The sequence below is a fragment of the Mauremys mutica genome, chromosome 2, assembly GCF_020497125.1.
Source record: "Mauremys mutica isolate MM-2020 ecotype Southern chromosome 2, ASM2049712v1, whole genome shotgun sequence".
NCBI classification, from domain to species: domain Eukaryota; kingdom Metazoa; phylum Chordata; order Testudines; family Geoemydidae; genus Mauremys; species Mauremys mutica.
Window position 1 is genome coordinate 159,262,337 of NC_059073.1, and position 15,882 is coordinate 159,278,218.

Here is a 15,882-nt window from a genome sequence, read left to right on the forward strand (position 1 = left end):
ATCTGCTACGCTGTCAAGGCCTTGGGTGATTCTGTCCCTAACAATCCTTTGGCTCCTACAAAGTTCTCCATTAGCTTTACAGCTTCTGATAATGTCCCCAGGCAGTGTCATGGCACCCACTTCTTGCCTTTTGCAGGTAATATCTTTCTGAATTGCTCTGTCACAATGGCCTCAGCCACCTGGGCCCCTGATTGCTCCTCTGGATGGAGCCACTTCCAACAGTGTTCTTTCAACTGTTGCACTATTATCCAGGGTCTGGTCCCCTGGGGTAGCTCTTGGTTCTAAACTGTTGATGATGGGTCTCCACAGAAATATCCAAGTAGTCCAAAATGGCGCCCTTTACTTGTTTGTTTGCCCTCTCCAAGTCCAGACTATGATAGGATGCCTTGGCAGGACCCATCAAGTATGGGGCCAGGATCAGAGCCGTGTTATGAGGGCCACTGGTCTGCTAGTGCCACTATCTCAGATATAACTAGGAAGGTGCCAGGGTAATAATCTAGCCCCATCTTGGTTAGCTTTACTGGTACTGGCAGGGGAACACCTTTGGTGGAGGCATGACTTGCTGGGATTCCCTGAGTGCATAGCGCTGGCACTGTCCGCTGTGTCATCTCCTTTTGAAATTCCTGCTGCTGGGCCATCAGTTCCTTCAGGTGCTCCGGTTGTTGTGTGGTCTGAACTTGCTGCTGGGTGGTCCACTGCTGCAGCTATGCTGTTGGAACTGGTGTTGCTGAGCAGCTTGCTGCTGCTGCATCTTGGCTAACCACTCACAGCACTGCTCCACAGATGTTGCATGGAGCAGTTGATCTCTGTTCCCTCTAGAGTGTTTTTTTTTTTTACAATCCCTTGTATCAGGTGTGGTTACGCCCATGTTTTCCACCATTTGTGGTGGGCAGGAGTCCTCTCCAGACCCTGCTTCAGGTCCTTATACTGTCTTCCTCTCCACGTCCCCCGGTGGATACCCAAGGGGGCTCTTCGAGCAAGCAAACAAAAGAAAAGTCCTCTCCTCTCTTTCTTCCCTTATGGGAGAGGGGAGTCCTTAGGAGAATAAAGAGAAGAAAGGCTGGCCTGGATTTCAGGCAGTCTTCCTAGGTCAGCCCTTTGGGCTTAGTCTAAAATGGGGTCTATCTCCAGCCCCTCCTCATGGGGCATACTGTTCTGAGACTGGGTCTTGCAGCTTTGGGATCAGTGAGGCTTGTTGCTGTCTCCCTCTTGGTGAACCAGTCATGGCTGTGTGAAGTGGAGCAGCCCTCTTCTTGTTCACCTCCCCTTCCTATAGCAGGTTTTCCCCTTTAACTTTTCCCCTCACCAGGCAGAGCAAGCCTTGCAGGTGTACCTTGTTGGTGTTGAACAGACCCAGAGAAGCTTGTTTGGCTCCTGTCAGCCTGTGTGAGAACATGCCCCTTCATAGACTACCTGAATATAAATGTGGCTCATCCTCTACTCAAACATTTGTTGCAACTGATTCAATGCCATAGGGAAAGAATACAAATAGAAGATAATACCTTATCCAAATGACTTGGGAAATTTCTCCTGTCAGGGAGAGCTTATGTGTATGTTCTCCATATTTGAGAAAGAGCTGTTGAAGTTGGGAAGCACCTTCCAATCCTTCTTCCTACTAAGTGGATCTGGCAGTTGCTCATTTGCTCGTGGCTGGGCAGCATGGTTAGTGTTCAACAGTCAAATCTTGAAACTAAACCTGTGTTGACATACTTTTGACATTAGCAAACTCAGGTCATGGTCTCCCTGCGATGGGGCACACAGGCCCCACACTGGCAAGGAGGAGGTTTATGAGGGATTGGGGACCCACTTGGCCCTGCTTAGCTACACCTGTAGCAGATGTAAGGAGTGGAGAGGGGAGATAAAAGCAGACCCACCTCAGTTTGGGGCTGACCAGGAAAGAGATCAGAGCTTCACTTATCTCTCAGTTAGGGAACCTAGTTTCAGCCAAGAGTCTGACTGCTTGCTGCTTGGATGTGCTTCCTAGCGGATAAGATGACTGGGCCCAGGAAAGGAGTGGCCGTATGAAGACAAGCCCTGAGTGGAAGACTGGAGTCCTGCTGAAGATTCCTCAGATGAGCTTGTGTTTGAGTTCATAGTGGTCCTTCAGTTTTTGACTTAAATATCCAATGATGAGTGGACTTAAATTGTGACTTGGCTGGAGGGCCGAGTCATGGGAAGAGGTGAAGAACCAGAGCAGCTGTAGGCAGGGGTCACCATATGGGGAAAGCTGCTATGCCATATCCAGTCATGAGGAGACACTCCACTGGGAAGTCCATTCTTCCATGTATGCAGTGGATAATGGTCTTGCCTGGCAGAGTGCAGCACAGATGGAATTGGTTAAACTACACTTGAGCCTTCAATAATGCCTCTCATGCATAGATCTGAAAGGGCTTGAAGAAACTTTCCCCTTTTTACAGATCGAGAACTTGAGACCCAGAGGTGAAGTAACTTGTCCAAAGTGGCACAGCAGGAATAGAACTCAATAGGATAAAGGATAGTGAAAACTCAGTGCCTGATGGAACAGTAGGACCAGCCTCATCATGCCCATCCCAAATTAGGCTACAGCCTTTAACAGGGTAGGATTGTTCACAAATTCTAGTTCAATGGCACTAAAAACTTCAAATTGAAAATGGAATTGTACATGTATCTGAAGTAGGCTCCTCCAAGTAGAAGGATAGTTAGGTATATAACATTAGATGCTAGGTACTTAATTTTTTAAACTAAGGGGTAAGGGAAAGTTGACAGATGTGGAGGAGCACATGGTTCGGACAGAGACATCCCTTGGGGAGGATTTATTAATGGGGATTCTTTATATCCTAGTAACAAGGAGAGGATAGAAGTTGACAAAATACAGGTATGAACTGAAGCGAAACAGTCAAATGAAAGAGTCCCATTCAGTTACATCTCATGAAGGCAGACAACTAAATATTGGCAAATTTGTAAGTGCTTGTATACAAATGCTTGAAGTCCAAATGCTAAGATGGGTGAACTTGAGTGCTTGGTATTAAATGAGGGTATTGATAAAATAAATATCATAGAAACTTGATGGAATGATGACATTCAATGGGACATGGTAATACCATGGTATAAAATATATAGGAATGACAGAATAGATTGTGCTGCTGGGAGAGTGGCACTACATGTGAAAGCAAGCACAGAGTCCAATATACTGAATCAATGAATGAATCAAACTGTACCATAGAATCTCTATGGATATAAATTCCATGCTTGAATAATAAGAACAGTAATAATATACTACTGCCCACATGACCAAGATGGTGACAATGATTGTTAAATTCTCAGGGAGACTAGAGATGTTACAAAAATAGAAAACTCTAATAATAATGGGGGATTTTAACTGTCCCCATACTAACTGGCTACATATCACCTCAGGACGGGGGATGCAGAGATAAAATTTCTAGACATCATTAATGAGTGCTTCTTGGAGCAGCTGGTCTTGGAATCCACAAGGGAAGAAGCAATTCTTGATTTAGTCATAAGTGGCACGCAGGATTTGGTCCAAGAAGTGAATATAGCTGGACCTCTTGGTAATAGCCACCATAACATAATTAAATTTAACATCCTTGTAGGGGGCAAAATACCAAAGAAACTCACCAAATTAACATTTAACTTCAAAAAGGGGAACTACACAAAAATGAGGAAGCTAGTTAAAGGAACAATCACAAGGATGAAATGGATGCAAGCTACATGGAATTTTTAAAAAAAATACCTTAATAGAAGCTCAATTTAAATGTATACCTCAAATAACAAAAAGGCAGGAAGAGGACCAAAAAACCCCAATACCACAATGACTAAACAATAGAATAAAAGAGGCAGTTAAAAGCAAAAAGTGGTCATTTAAAAATTGGAAGTAAAATCCTACTGAGAAAAATAGAAAAGAGTATAAACTCTGGCAAGTCTAGTGTAAAACTATAATTATGGAGGCCAAAAAGAATTTGAAGAGCAACTAGCAAAAGACACAAAAACTAACAACAAGTTGGAATCATTGTGGATAGTTCTCTGAAAACATGCGCTCTATGTGCAGCGGCAGTCAAAAAAGCTAACAGAATGTTAGGAACCATTAGGAAAGGGACAGATAATAAGACAGAAAATATAATGATGCTATATAAATTCGTGGTATGTCCACACCTTGAATACTGAGTGAATTTCTGATCACCCCATCTGAAAAAAGATATATTAGAATTGGAAAAAGTACACAGAAGGGCAACAAAAATGATTAGGAGTATGCAACAGCTTCCATATGAGGAGAGATTAAAAAGACTGTGACTTTTCAGATTGGAAAAGAGACTGCCAAGGGGGGGAGGGATATGATAGAGGGCTATAAAATCATAAATGGTGTGGAGAAAGTGAATAAGGAAGTTTTATTTACTCCTTTGCATAACAGAAGAACCAGGGTTCACCAAATGAAATTAATAGGCATCATAAAACAAAAGGAAGTACTTCTTCACACAATGCACAATCAACTTGTGGACCTTGTTGCCAGGGGATTTTGTGAAGGCCAAAAGTATAACTGGGTTCAAAAAAGAATTAGATAAGTTCATGGAGGATAGGTCCATCAATGGCTAATAGCCAATATGGTCAGAGATGCAACCCCATGCTCTGGGCGTCTCTAGTCTCTGACTGCCAGAAGCTGGGAGTGGGTGGCACGGGATGGATCACTCAATGATTGCCTGTTCTGTTCATTCCCTCTGAAGCACCTGGCATTGACCACTATTGGAAAACATTATACTGGGCTAGATGGACCACTGGTCTGACCCAGTATGGCCATTCTTATGTTCTATCAGAACAGTTTATTTATCTTGTCTGTCCTGTTAGTTACTGAAGACAAGGTCTAAGTGTTGAAAAAAAGTGGTGGTAGAAGTGCTCTTAGATCCTTTGGGAGTTCATTCCATTGCCTTGGACTGGCCCCTGAGAAGCCTTTGTCCAGTACAGATGAGCTTTCCCTGTGCTATGGACAGCTCACTGTGAATATGGAGGGGATTTGTTGACTAGTTTTAATCTCAGAGCTTCAGGTGACCCTGGGCCCAGGATATTCCAGAGACCATTGTATGCCTTGAAGATAAGGACACAGATGTGGAATTGAACTCTTACCTATGTATACAGCAGAGGATAAGTTGTTTGTGCTCACTGTAGCTTGTATTGCTCAATGGATATTTTTACTCGCTGGAATTTCCAAAGGTCTGGTGGAGCAGAAATGATCACTGCCATCTCTTTGTGCTGTCCTCAAATCTTTTTAAAATTAGCTGGGTTATTGTGGAGCTGGCTTATGAAAGTAAAAGACTAATGTACCTCTTTATTTCCATGTATGAAGCCTGAGGTTTTGGCTTTTCTTATTTAGCAGAATCAAATCAAATAGTTGAAATTTGCATCAGATAGCCTTTATGTGAAAAAGTGATGCTGTTGCTATGCTGTATTAAGCTAATTTTCCAATATGTTTTAACAACATAAAGTACTCTGTGGTTTCAAAATGACAATGTCTATGAATCCAAACTTTTTGGCTAAAGAAATTTTTCAGTGAAAAGGTGACATGTACGCTAATTCTGTAGAAATTGGAAATTAAAAGCAGCATATGGGATCAAACTGTGCTGTTCCCTGTTGTCTTTAATTGATTTGCACATGAATCTGAGCTGAACTTAACTGCTGATCTGGACTCACTTTAAAAGAACAGTCAGCATTTAGATACTTAGTGATTTTTATATAGTGCACAAAATTAAATCCTTAATCAAAGAGGATGAGCAGAAAATGAAGACCACACGGTATTTCCTTAAATCATGGGCCTTGTTACAGCAGACACACTGGGTATATAAAAATTGGCTTATGTGACACATTAGTATACTTGAAAGCTTTGGAATTGATTTGTACTATAAAAGAAGTTTTGGTGGAGACTACCCTGTTGATAAATTTCATGGTCAATTGCTTGACCGCACTTTGGTTTGTTACAAATATACTCAAGAGACCACATAACCAATATCAGTCAGGTTTATTGTAAAAGTCAATAATAGTATAGTACAGGAAAAAAGATTTAATATGATAGCAGTTTCCTGGAAGCTGTCTTGTGTAGCATTGCTACATTCATCTTACACAGAAGGTGTGCTGCCAAAGTTACACATTGCAGCTAGGAGTGTTTTATAGGATGACTTTACAAGTTACAAAACTCATTACACATCACTAAAATTCGACCCATCAGTTTGTACCAGTTCCTTAACTTGTTGTTCTGTCCCTTCATTATCTTTGTTTTGGATACCAGAATTCTAGGTACTGATCTGTGAAGGCACCTCCCCAGCTTGTACTGAGGCAGAACATTAATGTATTGTGCCTTTGACATGTTTCTTACTTTCTAATGCCAAAGCTGACTTCAGCTTTGCGAAGTGCTATGGGGTGTTTAGCATAAGTGAATAGGATTATAAAAAGACAAACCAATTTAGGCAATGTAACTGCTAGAAATATATATGCAATATAATGTTATATTGATAATGTGTGCTTAATGGATATTACTATAACATTATAACAGTATATTGTGCATATATCTATATCTATAGATCTATAAAAACCCAACATACATTGTTTGATAGTTTTTAGTGGCAGTTGTAAGTATATGAGGCTTGATTTATCCTTTTGTGTATAGAATTGGATATCACAAGAACAAATTCTGTGCTCCATTGGATGGAAATTACTAATACCCAGTGAATCATTCTAAGGTGTGGGAGGAGAATGTCATTACCATTTAATTGGGAATTCCAATTTTAATGTGGAATCAGTATCAGGAGAAGGCTATTTCCCCATAAAAGTTAGGATTTCATGAATGATGAAAAAGGAACAAACTGCACATGAAATACTTGGCAGCCTGAATATTCTTTAAAGTGGAGTACTCAAAAGTACTGTTCATGCAAATTAACTCTGCTATTCATGCATATACATGACCATAAGTCTTCAGTGAAATGATGGCATTACTGTATTTTTTACAGGAACCCTGCCTCAGTCAATGCACATCTTGAATAGTGTATACTAATGAACAAAGCGGTGGAGAATCTTTCTTTGCTGTTATTTGACTCTTGCCTCATTGAATACATGCATCTGTTTCATTATGTGTTTAGCTTCCAACTTATGTAACCAGTCAGGAAGGCGTCCTGTTGAAAGTATAGAACCTTTCTTAGTCCTCAATGATGTAAGCACAGGCATTGTCTTTCTACACAGAAGCAGGTACAGAAGTGAACTCTCAGATGTGGGTGAAATGGATAAAGTGACCATGATACGTAAATGTCTGTTTCCTTATTACTCGTAATTGAAAGATTATTCTTCATCCGAAGAACAATTTTTAGAGAAACTGAGAATACCTATTTCAAAATTGCCACCATAACTCACTGTTTCACTGGGATGGAGGCCACTGACTGTCATAAGAAAAGATGGCCACCGTCTCCATTCATTTATTGCTAAGTGTTGATATGAAAGCATGGAGGATGCCATCTTTGGTGATGGCAGGTTGGTTTTGCTCTCATGGATAGCAATGGGAGATAGCTAAGGGCAGTTGCGGCCTTAAATCAATTGTGAACAACTGATGGCAGCCATTTTCTAGGAGAACTTTTCACAATTTTTTTTGAAAAGTTTATGCACCAGCCTACTTTGAAGGTGAAACTTATTTTTGGCAAAGATGCTTAGTCCTAGCTGTACTTTAAAAAACCCATTGTACCAGATCTACTCAACAGGGAAAATAAGAGGGGGGGAAAAGGTGTAAATAGAGTAAAGGTGTAAATCTGGCAATAATAGCAGCTGTAAATCCAGTTAAACTAGCTAATATGCCATGACTGCCTTGCACTGCTGTAGTGCAGCATAAAGCAGCCTGGACATATGGGTGAATCAGGCCCTAAAACATGAAAGGAAATGCTGCGATAGATATTTGCCTTCATATAATTAGAAATATAAAATGGTAGCTCTTTCTCTGGATTCTTGTTTAATGTCAGCATATGTATTAACTTTTTAAAAAAAGGAATGCTCAGACTAAATTAAAATGGAGAGTATATATCAGCAATTTAGGTTGAAATATTGATGTGTGACTTTGTGGTCTCCAGGCAGGGTCCCTGGAATGATGTCACAGGTACAAGTTCCGTAAGAGCAGACAATGTATTTATTATTGGAACAGGGAACAGAGGCAGCTCCCCTCCTGCTGCTGACTCAGAACATTTTTGCTTTCCCTCCTTGGGCCTTTCTCTAAAGGTTACTTCCTGATTCAGGGGTTTTCCCTACTGTGAGGTCTCACACCCATTAGGGGCTGCGGGTGCATCTACCACACATAGACCCAGCCAGCACCATAACTAAGGCATAATATAGAACAGCTAGGGTGTAATTACCTCAAAACAAGAATTCAAAAGTTAGTTTAGATTTCTTTTCAGTTTAAAACCTTAAGTTAAGGAAATCCACAATTAAGGCTCCCTATCAACCTAACTCCAGCCAGTAGCTGGAGGGGTATATTTGATGGTTGTGGTGATTTTTGCATCGATAATAAAATAATCTTGAGCATTAGTTGATCCTGTTATCTTTATGCTGTCTTTTAAATTACAAAACTTTGTAAAGAGAAATAGGCTGTGGATAACCATTTTAAAGCCATGTCAGAAAACAATTAGTCCAATTGAGCCCTGGTATAACTTTATAGAATAGAAAGGTGTTACACATAGGATTATTTGAGGTCTTATTTCCAAATATTTGTTTGAATATTTCATAGACTGCTCAACAGATTTCCTACAGGAAAGTACTGATCTGTAGGAAAATAGGCACTCAGAAACTTTGCCGACCAACCTTTTGTAATTTTTTGACTATGAGTTTGAGTAGGTGTATAACATGCGTATTAAATTAAGTACACAGACTGAGTTAATAAAAGTCAGTAACTCCATGGCTGAGTTTGCAAGTAGTTTTATGAAGTGTTGCAACCTAGGAGTTCAGTGGGAAATTCAGCAGCTATAAAGTGTAATGATGAGAGAGATTCCTCTTTTTTGAGAACTACTCAAGCTGAATAGGTTTATATTAACCGTAGTTTTGTGTGCCAACAGTATTTAAAGGTAAATACTTTATTAATGTTTTACTAGCCTTCAGGCATGTCTGTATCATCAACTCTGAATAGCACATAAGAAAACAAATAGACTAGCCATAAGAATAACATAACTGTCAAGAACATTGTATTCACTAGCATCTTGTTACCTAGCAGCAAGCAAAAGGGAGGCATTGTATATGCTGTACAGAAGCTTGAGGAGGTATTGAATACCAGTCATCCTACTGTAGTTTCTCTGGGTCCAGTAGGGTTTCCCACACCAAGTTTGGGAGCATCCTAAGCCTATTAGCCTCAACACTGCCCCAAGGCATACTTGAGCTACAATTCTCCTCTGTTTCATCCAAGAGACTCCAAGTAATTGCAGCCCATGAGAGGGCACAAACAGCTAAGTTGCCCAGGTTTCCCCCACTGAATACAGATGACTGTCCAGTTAGGGGATCCTCATTTGCTTCCTGCCGGTCATGATTCTGCGTGCTCCTCTTCAGGTGGCTCATGGGGCAGTGTCTCAGAGAGTCTCCTGGGGGTTTAGTAAAAGGGTGCTCCTTATTCTGGGACTTCTCCAGTTCTTTCCTGATAACCAAAGCTGACTCCTCATGTGGCTAGGCGTGTGGCCCTCTAGGCCTATGTCCATCATCCTTGCATGGCTAGCCTGCCCTCAAATTCCTCTGAGTTGGGTGGCAGCTGACAGTGACTCGAAGATTCTGTCTGTGTACCTAGGTTCGAACAAAGGCTGCAAGACCTCTGGATATCAATCCAGCAATACCGAGTTTGTAGTCTCTGAAGAACAGTATTCTGGCTGAAGCCAGTGGTTGACCCAGTCCTTTAGGCATTGGGGAACAACCTTGGTTTGTGCTCTAGGTGGAAGTTGGTCTAGAACTGGTGGTGGTATATCTCCAGGGATGCCCCCAGTTGGTTGAGTATAGCAGCTTTCAGGATGTCATAGTCCCTGGTGACGTTGTCATCAAGGCCTGGTAAGCAGCATCCCCAGACAGAAAGTGATCTATTTGCTTGGCCCAGGTAGTCTTTATCCACTTAGCTACTGGGGTTACCTGCTCAAACATGATGAGATAGGGCTCAAGATCATCAGTGAGCTTTAATTTGGAGAGGGTTATATCCAGCCCTAGTGGTGTTGCTTCAGATGGGGAGCAGTTGGTGACTTACTGAAGCATGGCCTCCTGGAACTGCTGCTGCTATCATTGCTGCTACAGCAGAAGTGGCTTGAGGAGCACTCTGCTGCAGCTGGATGGCCCACTAGGCCTCCTGTTCTTCAAGGAGCAGTTGCTGGTTCTCCACCTGGGTCGGCAGTTGCTGAGTCAGGAGTTGTAAGGGATCTTCCATGGCCCCCTTCGTGGAAAAGGGGAGAAGTCAATTCCATTTCAACTACCAAGTTGTGGCAGCATGCCTGGAGCTGAAGAACTCTGGCAGGGAACATGGTCTCAGTTTTTAAGTGGTTAATGAACAAACAAAAATACAATTTGGTTGTCTACAACGTTAAACTAGTAAACAAAAACGTAATTGCTTGTTTGCAGTGCTGGAAACAAAGGCCCTAACCTGGCCCCACATTTCTGGATGAGACTGAGGAGTTCCTCTCTTGTCCCGGCTCCACCCACACTCATCCTGGCTTGAAGCAGGCCAGCATTCTTAACTTGCCTGGCGACTCCTGATTGGTTACTGTTTCTGCCTGGCCATTAGAGAACTAATTCTTGTGGGTACCCTGGGTTGAGTGGGTTTTTACCTAGGCAAGGGGTGTCAGGGTGCCACCGCCTCCAGCGGGGATGGGGCAAAGAAATTGCAATAGACCCCCATCACAGGGAGGAACTTCACCCTCTATCAGTTTGCTAACCAGCTCCATGGGTAAATGAACATTGAGCTCAAGTCATGTGACAACTTTTTATTAAAAGGACAAAATGAGCAAAATAACACTGACAAATGTGAGATGCCATTTTATAGCTGAATATCGTTCTCTTTGTAAAACAAGGATTATCCATCTCACAGAGTGAAGCCCACAGATTGCAGCGTATTGCATATTGTCATTTGTTTTATCCTTTTGTAGTCTCCAGGGACCAAATGAGTTGCAGATATGATAAAAGATTGTGCTTAATGTGCACAAAACTAATATTTTACTACCATTGCCTTCTTCAACCATATCAACTTAATGAAAACACAGTCACCTATTTTATACATTAACAGAAAAAAATTCTCTCCCCACACATTCAAGCATTCTAAACAAATGTTTCTAGGACTTAAAGAAATTTTTACAAATTCTTCAGTAAGATCCTGCAATAATTAGGAAGGATATTTACATAAGGGAATAATTTCAATTATGCAAGGCCTATTGGATCTGCTACAGCTTCTGGCTATATTACTTGCGTTCATGCTCTAGACTTACTGAATTCTCCATTATCACTGGGGAAATTAAGTTTGGATTTACCACCAACAAAATATAATTCTAAATTTTTATTGAAAATGAAATAATATTAATTCATGTGATCTGCAACCACAATAATACCAGCAACTATTCCAGAAGGTTATTTTGTCTCTAACCAAATGAGATGTGTTGCATACGGGATTCAATTTAATTAGAAGCTGAGGTATAGTATTTGAAAAACCAATCTAATAGCAGTAGCTAACTGCATTTGTAAACACTTGTGTGTCTTCAGGTTTATTGCTTGTATTACATCTCCTTATACTAAAGAGATAATGTGTGAAATCCCAACCACCTCAGTTAGCTTCTTTGTCCTTTTACTGCACAAAACCGTAGCAATCCTACATGAATAACAAATAAGATGTGTTGGAATCATGTCCTGATGTAATCAAGGGACATAGTCTGAAAAGTAGGGACTAGTGGCTTTAGGAGCTGAGGATTGTGGTAGATTTATGTAGCCTGATATGGATGGTACCTCATGCAATTTCCTCCAGAGAAGGCCTTTGATAGGAATACATGATGGTATATAATACGCTTAGTTTATAAAGTTGTAGGCTAAATTGGATGGTTGAACCAAGTAAATTAGTTGTAAAACTTTAAATTTAATAACTTTTCACAAGTATAGGTTGGGGCCTAAAATAGGTCAACTGTAAGTAAACCCCAAAAGAAGGAGATGTAGCTTGAAAAGTGAGCAAATTCAGTTGTACAAATCACTTTAGCCGTTCTAACTTTTCTCCCAATGGTCAATGTTTTCTTACAGCAAAAGCTCAAGGAGGAGAAGGAGGCCAAAAGAGCTCAGCTGGATGGCAGGCATGATTATATATTGGATATTGTTGCTTCCTGCGTGGACCTGGACAAAGCTGAAGTGGAAGATGCTATTCTTGAGGGTAACCAGGTATGTTGAATTTTACCTCTGTAGAGTCTGTAGCACATTTTCTGGCTTCAGAGTTACTATTGTAACTTTTATAGCAGCTATCAGTTAACTTGTACATGCCTCTGGATCACCAGACTCCTCTAATTACTTTTCCCTCATCTTGCACTCAAGTTCAGCTATATTGCACTTCCAGCTTTTGAGGCTATAGAATATTAAGTTTAAAATACATAATTGAGAATTTGCAAAGTTTACAAGAGAGGTTAACTTCATTAGGAAAGAAGTAACTCCCCTTCCCTGTTTAATGGAGCCCTTCATTTCCCATGTTCACATTTGGGCCTCAACAGAATGGAAGATCAACCTGGGGTTAAACCCAGACTTTTGAATGTGATGCATCTGATTAGTAGAGGGAACTTCTCTAGGATCTCGCAAAATTGAAGTACTTGCTTTGTGGGAGATTCTCAGTGACCCACTGTCAGTGATCTGTAATCATGGTGATATCACCTGCACTCCCATTTCAGCGGTAAGAAAGGACACTTTCAGCATAAACTGTTGTCCATCTAAGAGGAGCCACACCCTTTAGGGGCTATTTGTGGATGTGCTAAGAAACACCCGCTACATGTCCAATACAGGCACTATAAAATAATATTAAGCATAGGTTCTGTACCCTGAGCCCCCTGACTGCCAGTTAATGGCTGGGTGAATAAGCTGCTGATTACCTTTTATAGAGCCCTAAAGGACCTATGGGACAGTTACCTAAGGCTGAACATCCCAAAGATGTAGCTCAAGGAAGCTAGAGGAGCAGGGCATTCGTGGTAGTCTTAAATCTGGACATAGCTGCGAAATTCCCCCTTGAGGCTCGAACATGGCTACATCCAAAAAGCTGCTGCTATGCTGCTTAGGAACAGCAGCTACATTTTGCTAATTATTAGCAAGTCAATGTAGTTCATCCTTTAAAACTATGGTGGTAGAGAAACAGAGTAAGAGCTCTCTGTACATTTTTGCCTTAATTGAAGCCATGTACAGTGAACTCAACTTTTATAACTATGAACACAATATACAGTACATGGCTGATGTAAATAAGGGCCTGATCCTACTATTTTTCCTCATGTTACACAGTAATTACCAATTTGAGTAACCCCATTAAATTAAGTAGATTTATTGGCAGGGGTAGAAGCAACTCAGCTTCAATAAAAGTGGCAGAATTGGGCCTTACATGATGGTTTAACTTTCCTATTTAACAATGATGCTAAAATGCATGAACTTAAGGCTTGATTTTGTGAATGCTGGTAAGCTATCCAGTAAATAACTAGGAAAAGTATGTAAATGATCTAACCTAACCTTTTAACAGATTGAGCGCATCAATAAGTTCTTGGCCACTGAAGGATTTCGTCATATTCTGTTCTACTATCAAGATGTGGAGACACCTGAAACTGGTTAAGTAACTTGTAGTAGTACTGTTTTTTTTACTGTAACATGTTGCATCCCGAGTTGTGCTACGTGATATTTAAACATATCTATTTTCCAATTTAAATAAAGTGAGGATCAAGGCACCTGAAATCTTGTTAAGTCACATGCTTCTAATTTCCCTCCACTTAAATTGTGCGAATGCCAAGGATGTATTGCACATATGCAATAAACTAACCCTGATGATGCTCCGTGATATAGTATCTGTGTTTCTGTGTAACCTTAAACAGAGTAGATAAACTGAATTACGTTCAAAAGTGAAGCATTTGTAAGAGGGATGGAAATAATTTAGAAGGTGATTCTCCTGAATGCACCAGCTTCAAGTGACATATAAGTCACTCTGGACCTTAGTCAGGTTGCCTTACACCTGCATGGCAGTGACTGACAGAGTTACACCTGGTGTAACTTACACTTGGAGCTAGAAGATTAAATTTTGAAGTAGGGTGGATGTAGAGGGGAGGAATGGATTGACTGGATATGGATGTGAGGTACTAAGGGATGGAGCTAGGTTGATGAAAAGAGGGAGAAGCTAACAGATGGCAAAGAAGGAAGTGAAAACATCTGATGGGTAATGAGAGAAGAAAGGAGAAAATTCTAGGGCAGCTTCAAAATCTGTGACATTTACTAGCAAAGAGCAGTACCAAAAAGGGGGAAGGGAACCCAGTGGCATACCCTATGCTATTTGGTGGTTACATCCTGCTAAGAAGCCCAGCAGCTTGCTTTACTCTCCTGGCTATTACAGGGGAGTCATATTGGGTTTCTTACCAGGCTACTGCCTATAATGCCAACCGTGGGAAAGTTTATACCTTTTATATCAGAAGAAATAGTTCCTGTTTTAAAATCTGTAATCTACCTCCAGAAATTCTTACAGTTCATCAGTCTGATTTTTGGGAGGAAATGTATGAGGCAAGGAGGATGAAATTTTTAATCAATAATGTCTTGAATAAGGGAATGTTGTGCATACTCAGTCTTGCAACATCACATTACTCAATAATAGTCAACTTTTCCCTCCGCTCAAAATACAACTTACAAAAAAGTCCATTAATCAAAATGTTGAGGGGATGTTAACATACTGCTCTCTTGCTGTAAAGTCTATTAGGCAAGCAATTAATAATGCAAATTAGCAAAATTATTTTGAATGCATTATGAATGTCATTAAAACGTAGTACTAATAGAAAATGAGGAGAAACTCTGATACCATTTGTTCTTTAAAAACGTAAATCCCTAGAAACTGGGAGGCTTGGAAGTATCTATTAAAAACGAAGTGAAGACAGAAAGAAAAATCTCAGTCTTGCAAATCAACTCAGGGAGTGGGAGAAAGGTTAAAAGATCAGATTCTCTTTTCTGTCTTAAACATGTCTTGAGGCACTATTATAATTAGGTAAAATTAACTACTTTCAGTGTAGCCTGAAAGCAGCTGTATACCATTTGGCTTTGACATATGCGCAAATATATTTATACACACATGTGTCTTCACAAATTATTTTTTATCTACTCAAGTAGATAAAAACTTTACTAATGTTTAGTAATTATTTTTTCTTTCTTGTGGCTCACAAATATGATCACATTACACCATCTGAAGATTAAAGAAATTACTCATGCATATTGAATGAATGACCTTCTTTTTCCCAGGCTTATTGACCTGATGTTGGTACGTTGCTGAAAAAGGTTCATTAAGTTCTTGAGTGACAAGGCAAAACAAAAGTTTTGCTTTGAGTATCTTGAGGGCAAAAAAATAACTACTAACCTAACTGCATGGTTTAATTTGTATTGTAATGAGGCCCTTAGGTTTTTGACATTTACTTTGCAAATGAACTGGGAACAGGGGTAGATGAAGTTAATTTATAACCTAAAGTTAAACTATAAAAATGTAATAGTTTTTCCTCTCCTACCCCAATCACTTAGTAGCAGTACTGCTAATTTCCATTAATAAACACAAAGTTGTTGCTTCATGATCTTGGCCAAACTTCAGGATGGATCCTATTATTCAGATGCTTGTTTAAGCTCTAGCTCATTATTAACACTCTCAAAACACCATCTTATTGGGATATCTTTTAA

General features: G+C 40.3%; 1 protein-coding gene across 1 annotated transcript in view; it reads left to right on the forward strand.

Annotated features, from left to right (window-relative positions):
* Positions 1-15,882, forward strand: part of DNAH5 (dynein axonemal heavy chain 5) — a 263,441-nt gene that overhangs the window by 65,054 nt on the left and 182,505 nt on the right. Inside the window, exons 2-3 of the mRNA XM_045006969.1 lie at positions 12,247-12,381; positions 13,709-13,793. Coding sequence (XP_044862904.1) covers positions 12,247-12,381; positions 13,709-13,793 — 220 coding nt within the window. The remainder of the gene's footprint in view (positions 1-12,246; positions 12,382-13,708; positions 13,794-15,882) is intronic.